At 45.1% G+C, this 22,976-nt stretch overlaps 1 protein-coding gene across 4 annotated transcripts in view; it reads right to left on the bottom strand.

Moving 5' to 3' along the window:
* Positions 1–22,976, bottom strand: part of LOC138257912 (mucin-like protein 2) — a 625,312-nt gene that overhangs the window by 600,689 nt on the left and 1,647 nt on the right. For all 4 annotated transcript variants that reach the window (XM_069205907.1, XM_069205908.1, XM_069205905.1 and 1 more), the window contains exon 2: positions 2,626–2,675. In XM_069205907.1, the coding sequence (XP_069062008.1) occupies positions 2,626–2,675 (50 nt within the window). The remainder of the gene's footprint in view (positions 1–2,625; positions 2,676–22,976) is intronic.

The raw sequence follows: 22,976 nt of genomic DNA, 5'->3' as shown, positions 1-22,976 counted from the left end.
TTAATTTTCCCCATTGCATCTGTAAGATAGTTAGTGATCGTATTAGCACTTCTCTGTTTTTTTTTATTAATACCGTTCCCCATTTGGTTTTGCTTTCTTTTCCCCATTATATATATTAAGTATATGGGGTTACTATGTTAAACACTCTTAATCACGACCAAATATATGCAAATCACTAAACCGGATATCAACAGAACGTGCCCAGCCCAACCTCCTCCGGGCTCTGGCAGGCACGAGGCGGGAGCGCAAAAAGGGTTATTAGAGGACTTCCGCCCCTGTCCACAGATCCGGTACCAGCTACAAGCGCAAAGCGGGAGTGCAAAGCAAAAAAGTTATAAGAGGGCTCCTGCCCCTATCCGCAGAGCCGGCACCAGCTACAAGCGCAAAGCGGGAGTGCAAAGAAAAAAGTTATTAGAGGGATCCTGCCCCTGTCCACAGAGCCGGCACCAGCTGCAAGCGCAAAGCATGAGTGCAAAGAAAAGAGTTGTTAAAGGGCTCCTGCCCCTGTCCACAGAGCCGGCACCAACTGCGAGCTCAAAGTGGGAGTGCAGAGAAAAAAGTTATTAAAGGGCTCCTGCCCCTGTCTATACAGCCGGCACCAGCTGCAGCTCAGAGTCTTTAAGCGTCCCCTCGTGGCCATATAACACACTGGGTAATGTGGTCCATAGGAGAGGCAGCCTGGAAAAAAGCACGTCCCTACCATATGTAGGTGCCCAAAACCAGTGATTGCCCAAAAAAATAAAGATGTCAGGGGGGTGGCGCAGCACAGCCTCTGTCAGGCGCTGACGGGCGCAGAACAAGCCCGCCCTTGGCCTGGGCTTCGCCCGCGCGTGTCTCGCGGGGCGGGAGCACAAGTTTGTATTTAAAGGGCTCCTGCCCTCATCACTGCTGCCGCCTCCTCCCTTGATTCGCGCTTCCCGCGGGTTGGGAGTGCGAGTTTGTATTTATAGGGCTCCTGCCCTCGTCACTGCTGCCGCCGCCTCCTCCCTTGATTTACACTTCCCGCGGGTGCGCAAGTTCGTATTTAAAGGGCTCCTGCCCTCGTCACTGCTGCCGCCGCCTCCTCCCTTGATTCGCGCTATCCCATTGACTAGTTTTCAACAACTTCCATTTTTGTTTCGTAAAAGGTTTGAGGATAAAAACACCCATGTGCTTTCCCCTCACCCCATTTCTTTCCTCTTTTCCCCAAAGTATGAATAATTCATGTGTCTGCTGACACTACTGTGCCATAGTTAAAATACATTTCTCAGCAATCATGAAGTATATCGCACCACATGCGCGCCACCCGTGAGGTAACCAGGGCTCATGTTTTGCTTGTGGATAATGCCTAGCACAGCATGTCATGTGCACACCATCCGTATGCTGTCTTTTCCCTCGTAACTGGACCACACGCTTCACTCGTTCAATTTGTAGATGCTGAGCTACCCATAGATGCCCTACTCCAAAAAGAGAGCTGGCATGCACCAAGGGATATGCTGCTTGCGTCACAACCAAACGACGCCCCAGGGTAAGCTTCGCTACCCTCTGTGATGTATGCCTGGTTTCTCTTTCATTAAAGTATCACTATTCATCATTATTCCACACCATTTTAGTGACCAGTGACCTCACTGTAGCTGTTCTGTCCTTTGGTATCATTGCCGTCTGTGATTAAAATACCTTCATCAGCTTCATCCCAATTATTTTCAGGGAGAAAAATGGAAGTACTCCGAAGGCCAGGCTCCCATCCACCCCATCCACCAAAATAAAAGTGACATGATGGGGAGCTGTGGCCAACGACCAATAGGTCAAGGGAGCCGTGGGTTGAACAAATTTGTGAACCTCTGCCTTTGGGAACCACTGATGCTGCAGGGGGTGGAAGGTGCCTACGGGGGATGTCGGAGGGAGAGGAGGGAGAGGAGGAGGTAAGGAGCATGAACCATTCACCACATAGTGCCGCAAAGCGTGTGTGGGCTATTTCTTTTGTCCGCGGGCAGAGTCCTGACACCACCTCTCTTCTCCAGGTGTTTCTCATCCCACTCTTACATCACCTTGGGTTTGCAAACCAAGGTCTACTCGGTCCAGTATTTGTGGGTGCAGTAATTCCCAGCCACAAATACTGGGATATTTATAATGGCAAAGGGTAGTATAGTATCCCCCCCAGAAGCCGGGGTCTCCAACCTTTTTGGTAAGGAGAGCGGCGTCTGTTCAATGAAGGCCATCTCGAGCTGCTCATATTATTAGATGTGGAATAATGACCACGTCAGACAGGATCATGTTAGTGGTCCCCATATGCATGAGTACCAGCCCTGGTCACCTCAGTGCATCAGGCATGGCTGCCAGCCAGAATGTAAACAATGCTTTATCAATGGGGAATACTGCCACATAGATAATTTATGAATGAATAAATAGACATTCATAGATCACACACCTAACCCTGGGATTGTCTAGATGCTGTAATGCACATCAGTCACAGCTACAATGCCCCAATAGCAGGTTAACAATAGTGATAGTGCTACCCCGTGCCACACAATTTATCACTCATCCGCTTTGAAGATGCTCAGCACGTATGTATTCACCATGAATGGAGATCATCAGTTCAACAGCAGAAGAACATCTTTAAAGTAAAATTGAATTTAAAATGCATACCACTGGCTTCAGGAAATGGGTGATGTCACCGACTAGAGGCAAACCCAATCCTTCAGGAACCACCGACACAGGACGTGGGCACAGGGAGGGAAAAGACACAGTCAGTGCATTTGCAGACAGTGACGTGTTCTACAAGAAGCATCAGCGCAGATGTGATTCCATGTGAGCTGATTTAGATGCAGTATTGTTGGAAAATAAAAAAACAGCATTGAAACGGCAGAATACCAGTGATGGCATGAAAAGCAAGACACAGAAGAAGCAAAGGTCCATCCCCTGACTCTCCAGAGAGCCGAGACCCTGATGATGTTCCGGAGATCTGCTAGTAAGGATCGCTCATAACCTAGTAAGGCCCCGCGCAGCTGTAGTTTCAGCAGATCTGCTAGTAAGGAGCCCCATAACCCAGGAACGCCAAGCAGTTCCAAGCAGCTGTAGTTCCAGCAGATCAGCTAGTAAGGAGCCCCATAACCAAGGAGCCCCCATAACCAAGGAGCCCCATAACCCAGGAAGTGCAAGCAGCTCCGCGCAGCTGTAGTTCTCGGAGACTTGCTAGTAAGGAGCCCCATAATCAAGGAGCCCCATAACCAAGGAGCCCCATAACCAAGGATCCCCCATAACCAGGTAAGGCTTCAAGCAGCTCCGCGCAGTTGTAGTCCCAGGAGATCTGCTAGTAAGGAGCCCCCATAACCCAGGAGCCCCCATGACCAAGGAGCCCCCATAACCCAGGAAGGCCAAGCAGCTCCGAGCAGCTGTTGTTCAAGGACATCTGCTAGTAAGGAGCCCCATAACCCAGGAAGGCCAAGCAGCTCCGCGCAGCTGTAGTTCCAGGACATCTGCTAGTAAGGAGCCCCATAACCCAAGAGCCCCCATAACCAAGTAAGGCTTCGCACAGTTGTGGTTGAAAGGGACGGATGCACCTTCTGTGGACTTCATTCACCAGACTGACTATTGTTTCTAAGTTTTTCTCTCGATGCCAAAGGTGAAAGGTGCTAATGATCCCCTCGGCAGGATAGCTCAGAAGAAACACCACATGGAGACAATTTCCAGAGTTTATCCTGAGCAAACAGATATCAAGATAATGACAGGAAGGGCTGGAAGCCACAGGGGCTCCAGAGGCCTGTGTTATGCAGCTAACATCCCATATATACATTATTAAAAAAATATATATATATATATATATAGATAGATAGATAGATAGATAGATAGATAGATAGATAGATAGATAGATAGATAGATAGATAGATAGATAGACAGATAGACAGACAGACAGACAGACAGACAGACAGACAGACAGACAGACAGACAGACAGACAGACAGATAGATATCAAGATAATGACAGGGAGGGCTTGAAGCCAAAGGGGCTCCAGAGGCCTGTGTTATGCAGCTAACATCCCATATATACATTAACAAGCATTTGCAATGCAATAGATCTCGCATTAGCAAGAGATAGAGCTGTTGCCGTTGTAAATGATAATGACAACCTCGCATTTGGGATCTTATAAATATTTAGCTATGAGGTACATTAACCCTTTATCAGAGATGAGTGCATTTGTACATTCCTTCATACAATTGGCATTAGACTGGAAGGGTCTGAACAGCCCCTAGAGAGCACCACAGTAAAAATAGCATTTTGAGGAAACACGGTCATATAAACACATATTCAGCCCCTAGAGGGCATAATAACATAACAAATAATAATAAAGATTATTGCAGTGTAATCATATAATCAGCCCCTTGAGCGCATAGTGTATTACACATTTTCAGGCCTAGCAGACCTTTTAAATATCATTTAACTGTGGATTCAGTGGCACAAGGGTGTTGTAAAACGAAAGCTTGCAAAGCATTATGGGTGGAGGTTTCCCGTGTGGCAGTGAATATTGTAGTATTATGTTCTCCCGCTGTGGAGGGAGAGCCTGAGGATTCCTTCCTCGTCGATTTCCTGTTTTATATAGCAAGAAAAAAGTACAAAACAGGTACAACATTACTTGTTATTACTGACTATGTAAAGTAGGGACCCAGTGATAGGCAAACACGGAAAACGAACTGCGCCCATGAACATGAGTGCTGACAAACACGAGAGGCAGGAAACAAAGAAAATGTTGTCCAGTTACGAAACATAAAGGGACACATTTATAACCCACTAGCACCACCTTGCGCCACATTAACGTTGTTTTTTTTAATGATAATGTGGCCCAACGAGGCCAAAATCCTTTGCCATATTTACAAAGTGGCACAATGCATGCATTGCACCACTTTGTAACCCTTTGAGCTACATTATGCCTGCGCCAGGCATGATGTATGTAAACAGGGGCGTTCCCCCGTTAGGGGGGGGCAAAAAATGGTGCAAGGAAATCTATGAGATGTCCTTGCACCATTTATTTTGGCACTTTTAACGCTTGCTCCGAGCAGGCACTAAAAGGGAGCTTCCATTATTTAGAATGGGCCCATATGTTCTCTGCAGGAGTAGCACCAATATTTTGGCGCTACTCCTGTTGAGTACATCAATAGCGTCATGAGAAACTACGCTATTGCCCCCTACCCTGCACCATGGTGCACCATATTTTAAATACGGCGCACACATGGTGGCGATAGAGGGGTGCTAAGGGGGGGCAGGGAAAGTGGTACTATACTAGGTGCAGCGTCACTTTCCATAAATCTGCCCCAAAGTATCTTAACAGCAGGATGGCTCAGTGAGTTAAACGCTCACCTATGACATTTGAAGGATGTGGTTCAAAATCATGAGTAAGGCACTCAGTCTTCCATGGGTAAACTGAGTACGACTAGGCTGGAAATACTGAAATCTGTCATTTGAATCAATTAGAGGTATCAGAAGCGTGGTCTGAAGCTTTGTATCAAAAAACATGTTTTTATCATAAATTGCCTATTCAACCTTTGGGTCAATATAGGTACATAGAGAGGCAAGAATACAGGTCATCGTAATGACACGTGACGTCGGTTACTAGGATATTAGCTTGGAAACAAAGTGAAGTAAACATCAGTTTTTGCATTTCAATGGATCTTGCATTTGTAATGTGCCAATACCATTCACCATTAAAGAGCAAAAGAAAACTAAGGGCCTCATTTGCAAGGCCTTTGTACTACACTACACTGCTCCAGATTTACAAACTGACGCATTAAGCCCTACACCAGGTATAATGATGCAGGGCAGGCGTTCCCATGGGAAAAGCCAAGCAGAACTGATGCAGTGAATTTACATTTAAGTACATCAGAATTTTACAACCTGCTCAGAGCAGGTGTAAAATTGACGCAGGGCTTTTCTCTGTGAGGGTCTCTTTGCATTGCTGGAATAGAGTCATTTTTATGACACTAGTCCAGCAATACGTGAATTTAACGTAAACAGATGCGTCTGAATTTCTGACGCATCTTTGAAAACGTGCTCCATGGAACTCTCTATTGTAAATACAGTGCATCCATTGCATTGCTAGGGGATCGTAGGGCAGAGCAAGAAATCAGACGCATCGGGCCGATGCAATAGATTCTTGTAAATGAGTGCCTAAGAATTTTAGGTTAGATCATTGCTGCAATCTGCTAGATATCCATTGCATTTTCAATTTGTATAACCTGCAGGGCACACTTGCTACTTCTAATGAGATATGAGGTGGGTACGTGATCTTTTTGTAAGGATCTATGTGTAGGTCAAATACGTACCTGGTTAATGCATAATGTGCAGATAATTGTGTATTACCTTCAGTTCATAGTTTTTAATCCACATTTTACACACCAGTGGTCAAGTTTCAGAATTCAGAGACCTGTGCGAAGCCTACATAATCTCAGGGCCTTAACTGGTGGTAGAGAACAGAGATCAGGGAAATCATGTAGACATCTCATTCCCGATGTATTCCTGTAAATATTAAGGCCCAAAATGAGGGTCGGAACCATGGCTGACTGTGTGTCAGTGCTTAATTTTGTAAATAAAAATGTGCCAAAAGCTCTTGTCTGAAAGACGTGGCTGCTGCATTTAAATTTGCAAGCACAAAATAATGAGGCAGCGTAATCTTAAAGCCATCTCAAGCTTCTTTAATCTAATTACAGGCACTCCCTGCCCCTTCAGCTCACTCTTGCAGATTTCTGCTTCCTCCCTTTGTGACTTTGTTTCAATTTTTCTCCGCCTTTTCCATATGTGTGTTTTGCACATAGTAAATGGCTGATACAGAAAACTAAGTGCCGGCCCTCACAAATAAGTGCTGGTGCCCCGCACCAGAAACCACTGGCTCAAATTAAGCACTGCTGTGTGTCCTAATGTATGAATAAAATTTACCGTGGATAAATAGTGATTCATCTAGCTCAAATGTTTTCCAATTGTATTATGATATATTTTTCAGTATACGATTCCTGTGCGGTGAGCCATAGCACTGGTGTCTCAAGGTTCCTCAGCTGCATGTTGTCAGTCCCTCAGAGTGCCTCATTTGCAATTTGTCTTCTCAAAGTGATCAATGTTTCCTACTCAATCTGCACATCTGATATCTTGAACATTTCCAAACACCTGCTCAAGTCAGGTCCTGTCCCTTTTAAAATCCTCTAGGTCTCTTGAAATATGTTTTGAAAACTTATAAACATAAGGTACTGAGAGATTTACCAGAAACATTAATATATAACAGATTACATTCACTGAATATGCAAAGAAAAGCTAAAAATCGACACCATCCTTTTCTCTCATAGCAACTCAAGCTGGATAAGAACTTTTTCAAAATAATTCAGTATTTCTCCTGTATCAAAAATGTTTGGCAACTATTTGTATCTTCCTCATGTATACTCTAAAGGAATTTCTCTATTGCAATCATAATATTGGCAGCATTATGATCCGATTTACAGCTGACAACCTTACTCAAGTTTATCTCGAGTTCTGAAACATTCATAGTGCCCAAGAGTGAAGTGATCCTTCCTCCTTCCCAACCCAACCCGCACTGCAGTCCTCACTCACTGAGTCATCCTACAAATAACCTGCATGCTTGCTCATCCTCGCTATCCGTGCTACTGAGGCCCTCCCGTCCCCTGACAAGAGGCATATTCTCCCTTCCTCAATAACCTCACTTATCAGCTCCATGGCACACCTCAATCAATCAATCAATCAGGAGTTATTTGAGTAGCACAGTTTGTCCAGGCACTTGATGCAGGTGTTTATTTAAAAAGCCAGGTTTTCAGTCCCTTCCTGAAGTGGGTCAGCGAAGGTGTGGATGGGGAGGACGTTCCAGGCTTTCGTTGCCAGATGGGAGAAAGAGCGTCCCCTGGTGTCCTCCGGCGCAGCGTATGCTGATCATTCAAGCATACCTAACATTTCTCACCAGAATACATCACATCTTCCACTAGCATCCCCTCCCACGTGGCAGCATAAAGAGTGCACTAGCCTGAGAGCTCCTAGTGAGTCTGGAGGCGGGGCCCCCAATGTACTTGGAAAGGGGCACCCTCAAGTTTTGTGATGCCAGTACTTGAAGCCTGAACTCACACTTGTAAACAAACCTACCTTACCCTTTCATGTTCCCTCATACCTGTATCTCCAATAGCCTCCCCTCCATTTTTCCATGCATAGGCCTTTCCTCTTACCACTTCCTCTACTTCTCTTCTGTTCTATTCCAAGAGTCCCTTACACATCCTCCAGGTATCACCTCGAATCATGATTCTATCAACTGACGCAAGAAGGCCTCATGTCCAGCACTGGTAACATTTCAGGAAACCAGACATGAAAATGAGAACACGTTTGAGGGTTCAAGATTGCGCAAGTGTCCTTAGAATGGTCCCTCAGGCTTCCGCTCCCTTAAATAATTTAATCAATCAATCAATTAATCAGGTAGTATTTAAAGTGCGCAGCTTGTCACCCGAGTGGGTATCCTGGTGGTTGCTGCAGGTGTTATTATTAGAGTGATGGAGCAGTGCGTAGGTAGAGGTGGAGAGTGTTTCACGGCAATGGCGCATGCGTGGAATCTCTGCGAGGGTGACATCTTCCATTAGACTTAGCACCTGATTTAGATACTCTCCGATGGGTTACTCCAACACAACGGTGACGGCTATCCCGTCCGCCGAAATCTAAATCTCATTATTAACTATGGGACTTAGATTTCGGTGGACTGGATATCCTTCACCGTTGTGACGGGGTAACCCGTCCGCCAATATCTAAATCAGACCTTTTATGATATTTACCCCCAAACTAGACAATTCAACCTTCGACATTCATAGACCAAAGCCCGGAGTATACACAGCAAACACAGCAACTCCCAATGAGGGTGTCGGGGGATGGCTGCGGAAACTATCCATTCAAAATAAAATACAAATAAAAAAACTGAAGAGTTCACTCAAGGCTGTGAGTCAGAAATGCATCTTTGTTTTTGTTTGCACCTGGAATGAAGCATTTTGGCTTATAATTATAGTTATAGTTATATTGTTAGGAAAAAGTATTGTTCCTATAAAAACCAAGTTTAAACTACAAAAGCCTTAAAAATTCCAAAGTTATAGTTATAACTTTCATTTACAGTTCATTCACCGCCTTAACATTATTATGAGTAGCAGACCTCGTTACACACTTTTTTCAGCTCACAGACAAAACTAACTATAACTTGCCATTCGACCATACGTTTTCCTAACTATAACTAAGCTTTAACCTTTAATTTTTTCATCGAATTTCAATGTTTTTATTTATTTATATTCAATAAAAATATATTCCAATGTGTAGAGTCCAGCGTCGCAAGTGGAGATTTTTTATGTGGAGTGTCATACAGTGCAGTGGAGGGTGCTACAAAGTATTTTGTTCTAAACTGGAGTATTATAGACTGTAATCGAGTGGAGTAGAATAGAGTGTAGTGTCGTATGATACACTGCAGTAAAGTGTTACATAGTGTAGTAGCATTGTGTCTCATATAGTGGAGTGAAGTATTGTAGACTGGAGCAGAGATTTGTACAGAGGAATAGCATGTCGACCAGTTCAGTAGGGTGTCGTAGACTGTCATAAAGTGGAGCAGATAATTTGAGAGTGTAGTAGGGTGAAGAAGATTGTCAAAGAATGATGTATCATCAAGTAGAGTGTTGCAGAGTACAGTGTAGGAGAGTGTTATAGAGAGGAGTGCTATGTTATATAGTGGAGAGGCATATCGTACAGAGAATTTAAGTGGTGTGTTGTTGAATGTCATATAGTGTAGTACAGTGGCATAGAGTGGATGGGCATAGAATGGCATAGAGTGTAATAAGTGTTGTAGAGTGGAGTTGTATACAGTGGAGTAGAGTATTCGATAGTTGAGCGGCATAGAGCGGAGTATAGTGCAGTGGAGTAGATTGCGATAAAGTGTATTAGAGTGGAGTATAGTGGAGTGGAGTACCCGGGAGTGGGTTAATGTAGCATGGAGTAAAGTGTCATTGAGTGGAGCGGCGTGTTGTAGACTACAGTGGCGTGGAGTGCAGCAGAGTGAAATAGCATAGCATGCAGTTGAGTAAAGTGTCACAAATTGGATTACAGACTGTAGAGGGGTGTCATACACTATTGAAAAGTTATGTAGAGTACAGTAGAGTACAGTGGCATACATTCTAGTTGATTTTTGTGGGATGGAGTGGTGTACAGTACAGTACAGTGTTGTAGAGTGTGGGACAGTGGATTGCCGTACAGTGTTATAGAGTATAAAGGAAGTGTGTGGTGTAGGGTAGAGTGGTGTACAGTGAAGTAGTGCTGTAGAATGGAGTAATGCTTCAGAGTAAAGTAGAGTAAAGTGGGGAGCAGTGGTCTACAAAGAGTTGCATACAGTGTCAGATAGTGGAGTAGAATATCGTACAGTAGAGTGGAGTCGAATGTTGTACAGTGGCATAAAGTACAGTACTGTACTGTGGAGCGAAGGAATAGCGGCAGGAGTAATGTCAGAGAGTGCCATACCGTGTAGAGGAGTGTTGTAGAGTGGAGTACAGTAGTGTGTGAAACAGTGGAGATGTGTAGAGTAGATTGTTGTTTAGCAGCATAGAGTGAGTCTTGTGCAGTGGAGTAGAGTCACGTGGAGTTATATATCATAGCAGAGAGTACACTAGAGTGGCATAGAGTGGAGTACAATACAGGGGAGAGACATAAAGTGGAATAGTGAAGTACTGCAAACTGGAGTGGCATACAGTGATGTGGATTAGAATGTAGTGGTGTATTGTGGGGAGGAGTAGAGTGTAATAGCATACTGTGGTGTTGTGTACAGTAGAGTGGCAAAGGTTGAAGTTGCGTACAGTAATAGCATGGAATGGAGTGGTGCACTATGGAGTAGCATAAAGTGAAGTACAATGGAGTGGTATAAAGTAGAACAGCATAAAGTAGAATAGTATTGAGAAGAATAGCATAGAGTGGAGTGGCGTGGAATAGACTGGCGTCCAATGGACTACTGTATAATGGAGTGGCGTAGAGTGGAGTAGCTTATAGTGGAGTGACACACAGTGGAATAGCGTAGAGTGGATTGGCATACAGTACAGTGGCAAAGACGAAAATAGCACCTAGTGGAGTAATGTAGAGTACAGTGGTGTACAGTTGAGTGGTGAAGACTGGAGTGGTGTATACTGGGATGAGATAGAGTGTAATAGGATACAGTGGAGTGGAGTACACTAGTGTGGCACAGAATTGAATAGCATACTGTGGAGTGGCATACAGTGGAATAGCGTAGAGTGGAATAGAATTTACTGTAGTAGCATATAGCACAATAGTATACAGTGAAGTAGGGTACACTGAAGAGGTGCCGAGTTGAGTTGCATAGAGTGTAACAGCATGCTGTGGACTGGTGTAGAGTGGAATCATGAACAGTGTAATAGCGTAGAGTGGGGTGGTGTAGAGCAGAATGTTGTACAGTGGAGTGGCGTAGAGTGTAATAGTGTATAGGGGAGTAACATACAGTGAGTGGTGTATAATGGACTGTTTTAGACTGGAGGGTGTACACTGGTGTGGGGTAGAGTGTAATAGCATACACTGGAGTGCAGTACATTGGAGTGGGGATCAATCTAATAGTGTAGAATGAAGTAGCCTAGAGTTGAGTGTCATACACTGGAGTGGTGCAGAGTGGAGTAGCGTACAGTTGAGTGGCACGCAGCGAAATAGCATACAGAGAAGTGCTGTAGAGTGCAGTGGCATACAGTGGGATAGAGTAAAGTGAAGTGTTGAGACAATAACACAGCAAGCGTACTCGCTGCAGACGAACAGACGCCGAAATTCAGATATTATGGCTCCATACTACATTGAGATAGAAACACTACGGAGTACCATTACCGTTTAAAAAAAGAGGTTAATGCAACAAGAGGCATTAGAAGTCAAGAAGAACAGCAATGAAATTCAATGGAACACTAATTATATTATCATAACAGCACAGAAAGGACTCAACAGCCCTGACGAAGTCACGGGGAACACCCCTGACGAAACACGTGTTGGCGGCAATTGGTGGCAACTAGCAAGACATGGATGGAATATTTGATTTGAACTCAAGAAACAACGATTAAAGATGGACTTTAAAGCAGACATTTGTTGGATGTGTGCCTTACATTTCATGAACAGTTTCATCAGTGATCTGGTCACTGAGCAGTAGGAGTTAGGGGTTTCCTATAAGTGCACCATCTGGATTTTCTGGAGTAAGAATCGACAAGCATACTACTGAGAATTGACAGGTAGCGCCATACACTCCTCACAATCACAATCACAATCACCCACCAATGCATAGTTTTTACAGTACAATGACATGAAGTGGAATAGCATCCAGTGGATTGGCATCCAGTGGAGTGACATATACTGGGTGGCATACAGTGGCTCTACTGTATTTGTTGTGTATTTGTTTATTGGCTTACATAACAATGTGACCATAAATGTGTCCTTTAGTTATTTATGTACTAATTCTGAAACTTTACGTATGCAGTCTAGCTTACTATTTGGGCTTTCAGGCTACTTTTAGTAGGATTGTATCACATATGGAGCTCAACGTGAATGAAAAACAAAAATACAATTATTATTTTTTTCCTAATGATGAATTATCATGTTCTCCATATAGTAGTTTGTGTAGCTCACTGCTAGGTCGCCTTTCCCTTTAGTTGCACAGACTATATAGGGAAGATGTTTTTTGTTTGATTTGTTGGGCACAGTTTTATTTTATGAGTCAGAGAATATGCAAAGAAAACCTATGTAGATTATGATGTATTCTATTCATTTATAGATCTCCATAATATGCCCATACGCGGGTCTGTCAGTTGTTTTGTAGTAAATCTGAATGTCTGCATATGCCGTCTGGTTTACTCTTGGGGTTTCCTTGCTCTTTTTCCTTGAGTGTGGTACATATAAGGACAAGGTGAGTGAAAGGCAAGCATTGGTTTTGTTATAAACATTGAGATTATTATCTTTCCTAGTGGCTAATTATTGTATCCTTAAATAGTAGCTAGTGTGCCTCACTGCTGGGGCAATGTTCCATTTGTTAGTCTGGGGTGCATAAGAAAGATGGGTTTTGTTTGGCTTGTGGGGCCAGTTTTAATTTGTGAGCCAGAGTGCATGCAAAGAAAGTGTATGTAGCTAAGGACGTATTCTATTTGTTATGTATTTGTTTATAAGTTTCCATTAGCATGTGACCGTAAATGGGTCTTTTCAGCTGATTCATGTACTAGTCTGAAACTTTACATCTGCAGTATTGTTTATTTTTATTTTTTTGACTTCCTTGCTACTTTTAGTAGCATTGTGCTACAAGATATCACTGGGTTGTTGGCACTTGTAACGTCTCCTCTCAGTTGGGAATTTCAATCATGGAAAAAACCTACTCTGCTGTAATCAGGCATCGAATCACACCCCCGACATACTACGTGTCTCAGATGGACCCTAATGATAAAGCATGCCACCAACTAGTGAGTGTTTGGGACATCACAGAAGTAAGAGACTTGGTTGCATGCTCACTTCTTGTCTAGGAAAAAACTACCAAGTCTCGATATGTTAAAAAACTAGACACCCAGGGGAGTACCGGATTGCGTGACTTTCGTGGTCCCAAAAAGGTTTTCTTACAGTGCTCTGCAAGTCTCAAAAGGTGACTAAAATCACAAATTGTTCTTGAATCCCTGTGCCACATTCTTCCACAAACAGAAATAAGCCACACATTTCCTCCTACCCGGAATTCCCCCTGATTTCCAGATAAAAGTGATACCTCCTTTGTGTGGGTGCGCACAGCAGTCATCCTAAAAATGTATGAAAAAAACCTGCCCCTTTGTACCCTCTTTGGTTCCCCCTCAATTTTGACATGTTTTGGCCTTTCCCTGTCGAAGGCAGGTGGGCCAACTCCACAAGTGAAGTATCATTTTTATCAGGGGAATGGTGAGTAGTAAGAAATGTGTGGATCCCCTCAAATTTCTGCATTTTCCATCACAGAACTGTGAAGAAAATGTGTTTTTAGACACATTTTAAGGTTTGCAAGGGAGTCTGGGTAAGAAACTGTGGTGAGAGCCACACATGTTACCCCATCCTGAATTCCACTAAGTGTCTACTTTAAAAAAATGTACAGGTTTGCTAGGTGTCCGTAGGTGCTACCTGAGCAAGAATCCAAAATCCACAGCTAGGCACATTGCAAAAGAGAAATCAGTTTTCAGTGGAAAGATTTGATGTGTCCACGTTGCGTTTTGGGCCGTTTCCTGTCATGGGCACTAGGCCTACCCACACTAGTGAGGTACCATATTTATCAGGAGACTTGGGGAAATGCTGGGTGGAAGGTAGTATATGGTTCCCCTCATATTTCAGAACTTTGCATCACAGAAATGTGAGAAAAATGTGTTCTGAGATATATTTTGAGGTTTGCAAGGGATTTTGGGTAAGAAAATGTGCTGAGAACGACACAAGTCACCCCATCTTGTATTTCTCTAGGTGTGTGGACTTCAAAAATGTACATGGTTGCTAGGTTTCCGTAGGTGCCGGCTAAGTTAGTGCCGACAATCCACAGATAGGCACATTGCAGAAAAAAACGGGTCCGTTTTCAGTGGAAAAATGTGATGTGTCCACGTTCTGTTTTGGGCCATTTCCTGTCGCGAACACTAAACCCACCCACACAAGTGAGGTACCATTTTTATTGGGAGGCTTGAGGGAATTCTGGGTGGAAGAAAGTTTTGGTTCCCCTCAGATTCCAGAACTTTCCATAACAGAAATATGAGGGAAATGTGTTTTTTATACAAATGTTGAGGTTTGCAAGGAATTCTGTATAAAGAAATGTGTTGAGAGCCACACAAGTCACCCCTGCCTGGATTTCCCTGAGTGTCTAGTTTTAAAAAATGTACAGATTTGCTAGATTTCTCTAGGTGCCAGCTGAGCTAGATCCCAAAATCCACAGCTATGCACATTGCAAAAAAAGGTTCTCCTTTCAGTGGCAAAATGTGATATGTCCACACTGCGTTTTGTGACGTTTCCTGTCTCAGGCACAAGGCTTACCCAAACAAGTGAGGTACCATTTTTATCGGGAGACTTGGGGGTACACGGAATAGCAGAATACGTGTTATTTCAAATTCTCTTTCTCTGCATTTGTGCCTTCCGAATGTAAGACAGCGTGTTAGAAAGAAGTCACTTTGAGAAATGCCCTCTACTTCACACGCTAGTAAGGGTGCTCACAAATTCAGAGATGTGCAAATAACCACTGCTTCTAAACTCCATATATGCCCATTTAGGAAATACATAGGTTTCCTGGATACCCATTTTCATTCTTTAAATTTTACTAATTGGATTGCTGTATTCCCAGTACACAATTAAAACCCATTGCAAGGTGCAGCTCAGTTATTGGCTCTGGGTACCTTTGGTTCTTGGTGAACGTACAAGCCCTATATATACCCACAACCAGAAGAGTCCACGGACGTAACTGTGTATTGCTTTTGAAAATCTGCCATAGTTCAGAAAGTTATAGATGAAAACATAGACAGAAATGGCTGTTTTTTTATCTCAGTTTCAATATTATTTTATTTCAATTTGTACTTTTTTATAAGAAAACCTTGAAGGATCTACACACCCTTTGCTAAATTTGGAACTTTGTCTACTTTTCAGAAATGTATAGCCTTCTCGGATCCACCATTGGTTTCACTCCCATTTCTGACACTAAATGGAAGGAGGCTGAAAGCATAAAAAATAAGAAAATGGGGTATGTCCCAGTAAAATGCCAAAACTGTGTTGAAAATGTTGGTTTTCTGATTCTAGTCTGCCGTTGCTGAAGGCTGGGTATGTGGTGATTGTAGCACCACAAACCCTTCATTAATGCCATTTGCAGGTAATAAAAAGAAACAGATGCTTTCTTCTGCAGCATTTGTTGCCAGTTTTTCCTGAAAAACCCAATGTTTAGCTGTAATTAGGCTACTTTCTCGGTCCTGTACAAGGGAATCCACAAACCCGGGACAGCTTTAGAATCCCCAGGATGTTGGAAAAAAGGACACACATTTGGAATGGATAGCTAATGTGGACACAAAGGTATGGGGGCCTGTTGGAAAATGGGTTATTGGTAGGGCAGGTAGGTACCTACACCTAGCAACAAGCCACTAACCTCCACATAGGTACAGTTAGGTCTCAGTAAATTAATCCCAGCTCAACCCTTGGTAGCTTGGCAACGAGCGTCAAGGCTTAACTTAGGAGACAAAGTGTAAAGCATTCAAATAACACAAAACAGTAATTAAATAAAACACAGGAAACAGTTTAAAAATCCAAAACCAATTTATAAAAATAGTTTATATTTTTATCTTTAAAATGACACAAAAACGATTAAAATCGGTTCAGGGGAACCGTAGATATGAATTTTTAAAGAATTATTACTTTTCTAGCGCTTAGAAACAAAAAGCGCCAATCGGGTCATCTGGTTGCACCTCGACCGGGGCAAAGTCAAACTTTCAGGCCGACCGCAATGGAGCCCTGCTCGGCTACAGGTCGCGGGAGGCCTCGGTTAAAAAGTTACCTTCTGACTTAGTCTTTATTTTGAAGTTTTTCTTCACCGGGACGAACCTGCCAGTTGAATCCGAACTCCTGGAGCCCTTGTCCGGATACGCAATGTGGGTTTCCTCGGTGGAGACTTTTACCTTCGGACTTAGTCGTTTTTTCGAGATGAAAATCCTTCGACCGGGGTAAACCTGGATCTTGATCTGACGTCCATGGAGCCCTTCTCGGATACGATGGCTGGGAGGTCCCGGTCAACTTTTTACGTTCGGACTTAGTCTCTTTTTTGGATGTTTTTCTTTACCGGGACGAACCACGAAGTCAGGCCGGGTCGCGGTTGAGGCAAGCCGGCTAGAATTTCCGCGGCGGGTCGGTCCCTCTCTGGAGCTTTTTTCCAAAAATTCTCAAATCTTTTCCAAACTTCTGGGGCTTCACCGAGATGTTCTTTTAAGGTTCTTTTGGGGTCCACAGCTCACCCCAAGGGTCCAGAAGTTCTGTGATGGTCCTTGGGGGGTGCGGACTTCAACTCCCAGAATGCACCTGGCGCAAACTCCTTTTTGGCCACTGGACAGTGGTCAGCTGGTCGCTTTCTTCAGGAGTTGGTGCAGGGGACTCTGGTTTAGCAATTTTTCACCTGTAGCAAACAGGGAGTCCCTCCTTGAACCAGTTGAAGCCAGGCAAAGTCCTTCTTGTGGTGAAGCCCAAGTGTGCAGCTGGTGCAGTCCTTCTGAGTGCAGGGTCCAGGTGCAGGCCAGGGGTCCAGCAGGGCAGTCCTTCTTCTTCTTTAGTTCCTTTCTTGTTGAATTCTGGAGGGGATCTGAGGTGTGGGTTCAGGTCTGCCAGTTTTATCCTTGCTCCTGGGTGAAAAGCAGGGGGGTCCTGGTTCTCCAATCAGAGACAGGGTCGTCCCCCTGTGATGACCACTTCCTGGGAAGTGTGGCAAAAATTCATCCCAGAAGGCAACAGTCTCTAAAAATCCAACATGGATGAATCTGATTTTTGGAGGTTACATCTGGCTGAGCCCACCCACTGGTGTGGCTAAAAATCATAAACACACCCCTCTCCTGCCCTCTCCTAATCTAATCAAGGGGGCACCTAATTGTCTGGGGTTGCAGGATGTGGGGGTGTTGCTGGGTGCTCCAAATGTCCTTCTCTGCCTTTAAAGACCAGTTTGGCAGCCCTCCCCCTTCCTGTCTCACCATCTGCTGAGGGGAGATTCTCTCCCCCAAGCACATTCCTTTGTGTGAAGCCAGGCCACTTCACACCTCATCAAGGCAGCCTGGCAGAAGCTGCTGCAGGCTGGCCAATCAGAGCACAGCAGCAAAAACAATGCAGAGCTGAAATTGGCAACTTTTTAGGTAAAGTCTAAACTTTTTACCCGGACAAGTTATATTAAATCCCACAACTGGAAGTTGTGGGATTTATTACAACAATCAATTTGATACCAAATTCTTGGTATGTAACATTTAAGGAGACTTTAAAATTTAAAATAAAGTCTGCCCATTCTAGCCTATGAAGGCCCTTTACTTCAATGAGGGAAAAACGAATTTGGCTGTTTTTACCTCACCAGGGCTTATAAATCTATTTTTATAAAGTCCCTGCTTATAGTTACATGGCACCCAGCCCTAGGGGCACATAGGGCACACCTTAGGGGTGACTTATATGTAAAAATAAGGTAGTTTAAGACTTTGGAAGTACCTTTAATTCCAAAGTCGAATTTGCATATAACTTTAATTTAAAAGCAGCCAGCAAGGCAGGCTTGCTTTTAAAATGACACTGGGCACCTCAGCAGTGCACCTAGGTGTGCACCACCTATGCTGTGGTCCCTAAACCTACATGCCCTACCATATACTAGGGACTTAAAGATAGGTTAACTTAGCCAATTATAATTAGCCTAATTTGCATATCCATTTTACACAGAGCACAGGCCCTGGGACTGGTTAGCAGTACCCAGGGCACCATCAAAGTCAGGAAAACACCAGCAAAAAGAGGAAAATGGGGGCAAAAAGTTATGGGGCCTCTGCAATCAGCCCTGTTTTCTCACACAACCCCCCCCAGCCCACACGCCCAGGAGACTCAGCCCAACCCTGGGAGAGTCTTCCTGGCTTGTTAGGCGAGGAAGACAGTGAAGAAAACTAGCTGTCCCTTTGCAGGGCCTACTCTGCCTTATATCCTCCTGTCAGGGTCACTCCCTATGGGTAGTGAAGCCATCCCAACAGTAAAAGGACCCAACTCAAACTGAAACTTCCCTCTAGGGGGGTCTTCCTCCTTTCTCTCTGCCAACTTGGGTAGTGAGGTGCCCACCTCCCCTACTCCAAACTTTGCTAGGGCAACACCTAGCTTACCCAAAGAGGTCACCCAAAACTTGAGCAACCCCACCATGACCAATAGGGTCAGGGGGCCTACTTTGCTATTGGCCCTGGGGTCTGCCTCCCAGGCCAAGTACAGTGCTGCCAGGAAGGCTAGCACCCAGCAGAGGCTACTGACAGCTGTCAGTACCCAGAACCACACCCTAAGCTCTCCACTGACAGGTGGCTGAGCTGCTTTAGGGGCATCTTTGGGGTCCTGGCACCCCTCTTGCTGTCTAGAGTGGGGGGCTACCACCTCCTGTGGCAGACACCCTCCTTCCACTCTCCCTTCTGTCAGTGCAGGGGCAACACCTTGCATCTGGACACCTGCCTGACTACTCAGGACTTCCTTGGGGTCAGGTGAGGCCTCACCAGTGCCAACTCTGGGCTCCCCCCCTACTGGGGCAGAAGGCCCTTGGCTCCCTGGAACTCTCTTTAAGAGTGGCCTACCCTTCCTTTTCTTCTTTCCTTTTCTTGGGGACCCCTGTCTCCTAACTGTAGGGACTGACTCCCCAGGACTTTGGTTTGGGGGGGCGCCCTGGGCGACCACCCCATCTGTGACCAGACTCACCTCTGGGAGGTCATTGCCCAGGATACAATCTAGGGGGAGGTCAGCACTGACTACCACCCTAATCCAGTCAAGGATACCCTCCCTCTCTAGGGGCACTATGGCTACAGGTTTGGAGGTGACCTCCCCTGTGGCTATCCTGACTTTCTTTGTCTTTCCTGGGACATACATGTCTGGCGTCACTAACCGGTCACTCACTATAGTGTGACTGGCACAGGTGTCCCTCAGGCCAGTGGTAGGGATCCCATTCACTTGAATGTGGTGGAAGTGCCTACTCCCACCCTCAGGGATCACCAGCTTACCATCTGGTCCTGTCTCCCAGCTCAATGCTAGGAGGACTTCATCATCTGAGGAATCCTCCTCTATGGCTACACTGGACAGCCCAGTGCTAACCACCTTCTTTGGACTGGCTGCATCTCCTCTGAAGTGACCTGTCTGCTGACAGTCAAAGCAAGCCCTACTGTCCAAGAGTTTTTTTAACCCTGGGTCTCCCTGTCTCTGCTTGTCAGAGTGGGAGTGGGATTTACTCTCCTCCTTCTTAGGGTTCTGGGGTACAGAGGGAGTCTCTGTGGTGGGCTTACCACCTCCCTCCTTAGGTTTTTCCGGACCTGTCCCCCCCTTCTTGGAGTCTCCCCCCTGGGACTTGACAACCACCCTGGTTCTCAACCACTCATCAGCTGCCTCCCCTAGCTCTCTAGGGTTGGTCTGCTTAGAGTCCACTAGATGCTGGCGTAACCTTTCTTGGATACAATTGGTCAAGATGTGCTCTCTCATGATCAGATTGTATAACCCCTCATAAGTATCGACTTTGTTACCAATAATCCAGCCCTCTAGTGCCTTTAGTGAAATGTCCACAAAGTCAACCCAAGACTGGGTACTGACCTTCTGGGTGTCCCTGAACTTCATTCTATATTGCTCTGGGGTCAGACCAAACTTCTTGTATAAGCACCTTTTCATACTAGGGTATGAATCTGCCTCCTCCCCCCTTAAGGTCAGAAGCCTATCCCTCCCTGAGTTGGGGACCAACTCCCACAAAAGGGAACCCCAGTATTGAGGCCTAACCCTTCTCATTTGGAGTGCCCTCTCAAAGGCCTCCAGCCACTTATCTATGTCATCCCCCTCTACATAAGCAGGAACCACCCCCTTGGGTAATCTGGGGCAAACTCCCCCACCCATGGACACCTCAGCTTCTTTATCGCTGCTTCCATCTCTTTTTTCTTTGTATGCCCACTTTTGCTTTTCTAGGGCCAGCTTCTCTGCTTCCAAAGCTATGTATGCTAGCTGGGCCTCCAGCTCTCTTTCTCTGATGGATGGGTTCTCTCCTCCTGAAAGGACCCCTCTCCCACCACTAGCTTTGGGTCTGCCCCTAGTGACTGTATCTACTGAGGACCGTTCTTCCTCATCCTCACTTGGGCTCAGATGCCTTCCCTCCCCTGAGAGGTTAGAGTTAGCATCCTCCCCTTTTTCTTCTCCCTCTGGAGCTTCCTCTGTGCCTAGCTCTTGGGCCTCAGCCCATGCTGTCAGGGATTTAATCAGGATTTGCTTCCTGAGATCAGTGGTTGCAGGCAACCCTCTTTCAAGACACAACCCCCTAAGCTGGACTACTGTCAGTGTGGGTAGGCTAGCCAGATCAAGCTCCATGGTTCCCTAGTTTTGTGTCAACAAAAACTTTTTGCAAAAATTGGAAACAAGAATTTAGAAAAATTAAAAAAATTCAATAATTGAAATTAATCCAAATTAAAAATTAAAAACAATTTTTGCACTAGGACAATTTAAAGGATTTTTAATTTGTTTTACCTAAAACTGTAACGTGATATTGAACACAAGTACAGGATCCCGTCGCTGCTTCCAATTATGTTGGAAAATGGGTTATTGGTAGGGCAGGTAGGTACCTACACCTAGCAACAAGCCACTAACCTCCACATAGGTACAGTTAGGTCTCAGTAAATTAATCCGAGCTCAACCCTTGGTAGCTTGGCAACGAGCGTCAAGGCTTAACTTAGGAGACAAAGTGTAAAGCATTCAAATATCACAAAACAGTAATTAAATAAAACACAGGAAACAGTTTAAAAATCCGAAACCAATTTATAAAAATAGTTTATATTGTTATCTTTAAAATGACACAAAAACTATTAAAATCGTTTCAGGGGAACCGGAGATATGAATTTTTAAAGAATTATTACTTTTCTAGCTCTTAGAAACAAAAAGTGCCAATCGGGTCATCTGGTTGCACCTCGACCGGGGCAAAGTCAAACTTTCAGGCCGACCGCGATGGAGCCCTGCTCGGCTACAGGTCGCGGGAGGCCTCGGTTAGAAAGTTACCTTCTGACTTAGTCTTTATTTTGAAGTTTTTCTTCACCGGGACGAACCTGCCAGTTGAATCCGAACTCCTGGAGCCCTTGTCCGGATACGCAATGTGGGTTTCCTCGGTGGAGACTTTTACCTTCGGACTTAGTCGTTTTTTCGAGATGAAAATCCTTCGACCGGGGTAAACCTGGATCTTGATCCGACGTCCATGGAGCCCTTCTCGGATACGATGGCTGGGAGGTCCCGGTCAACTTTTTACGTTCGGACTTAGTCTCGTTTTTGGATGTTTTTCTTTACCGGGACGAACCACGAAGTCAGGCCGGGTCGCGGTTGAGGCAAGCCGGCTAGAATTTCCGCGGCGGGTCGGTCCCTCTCTGGAGCTTTTTTCCAAAAATTCTCAAATCTTTTCCAAACTTCTGGGGCTTCACCCAGATGTTCTTTTAAGGTTCTTTTGGGGTCCACAGCTCACCCCAAGGGTCCAGAAGTTCTGTGATGGTCCTTGGGGGGGTGCGGACTTCAACTCCCAGAATGCACCTGGCGCAAACTCCTTTTTGGCCACTGGACAGTGGTCAGCTGGTCGCTTTCTTCAGGAGTTGGTGCAGGGGACTCTGGTTTAGCAATTTTTCACCTGTAGCAAACAGGGAGTCCCTCCTTGAACCAGTTGAAGCCAGGCAAAGTCCTTCTTGTGGTGAAGCCCAAGTGTGCAGCTGGTGCAGTCCTTCTGAGTGCAGGGTCCAGGTGCAGGCCAGGGGTCCAGCAGGGCAGTCCTTCTTCTTCTTTAGTTCCTTTCTTGTTGAATTCTGGAGGGGATCTGAGGTGTGGGTGCAGGTCTGCCAGTTTTATCCTTGCTCCTGGGTGAAAAGCAGGGGGGCCCTGGTTCTCCAATCAGGGACAGAGTCGTCCCCCTGTGATGACCACTTCCTGGGAAGTGTGACAAAAATCCATCCCAGAAGGCAACAGTCTCTAAAAATCCAACATGGATGAATCAGATTTTTGGAGGTTACATCTGGCTGAGCCCACCCACTGGTGTGGCTAAAAATCATAAACACACCCCTCTCCTGCCCTCTCCTAATCTAATCAAAGGGGCACCTAATTGTCTGGGGTTGCAGGATGTGGGGGTGTTGCTGGGTGCTCCAAATGTCCTTCTCTGCCTTTGAAGACCAGTTTGGCAGCCCTCCCCCTTCCTGCCTCACCATCTGCCGAGGGGAGATTCTCTACCCCAAGCAGATTCCTTTGTGTGAAGCCTGGCCACTTCACACC

Source organism: Pleurodeles waltl, chromosome 2_1 (assembly GCF_031143425.1).
Source record: "Pleurodeles waltl isolate 20211129_DDA chromosome 2_1, aPleWal1.hap1.20221129, whole genome shotgun sequence".
Lineage (NCBI taxonomy): Eukaryota > Metazoa > Chordata > Amphibia > Caudata > Salamandridae > Pleurodeles > Pleurodeles waltl.
This window is presented reverse-complemented; position numbering and strand designations above follow the sequence as displayed.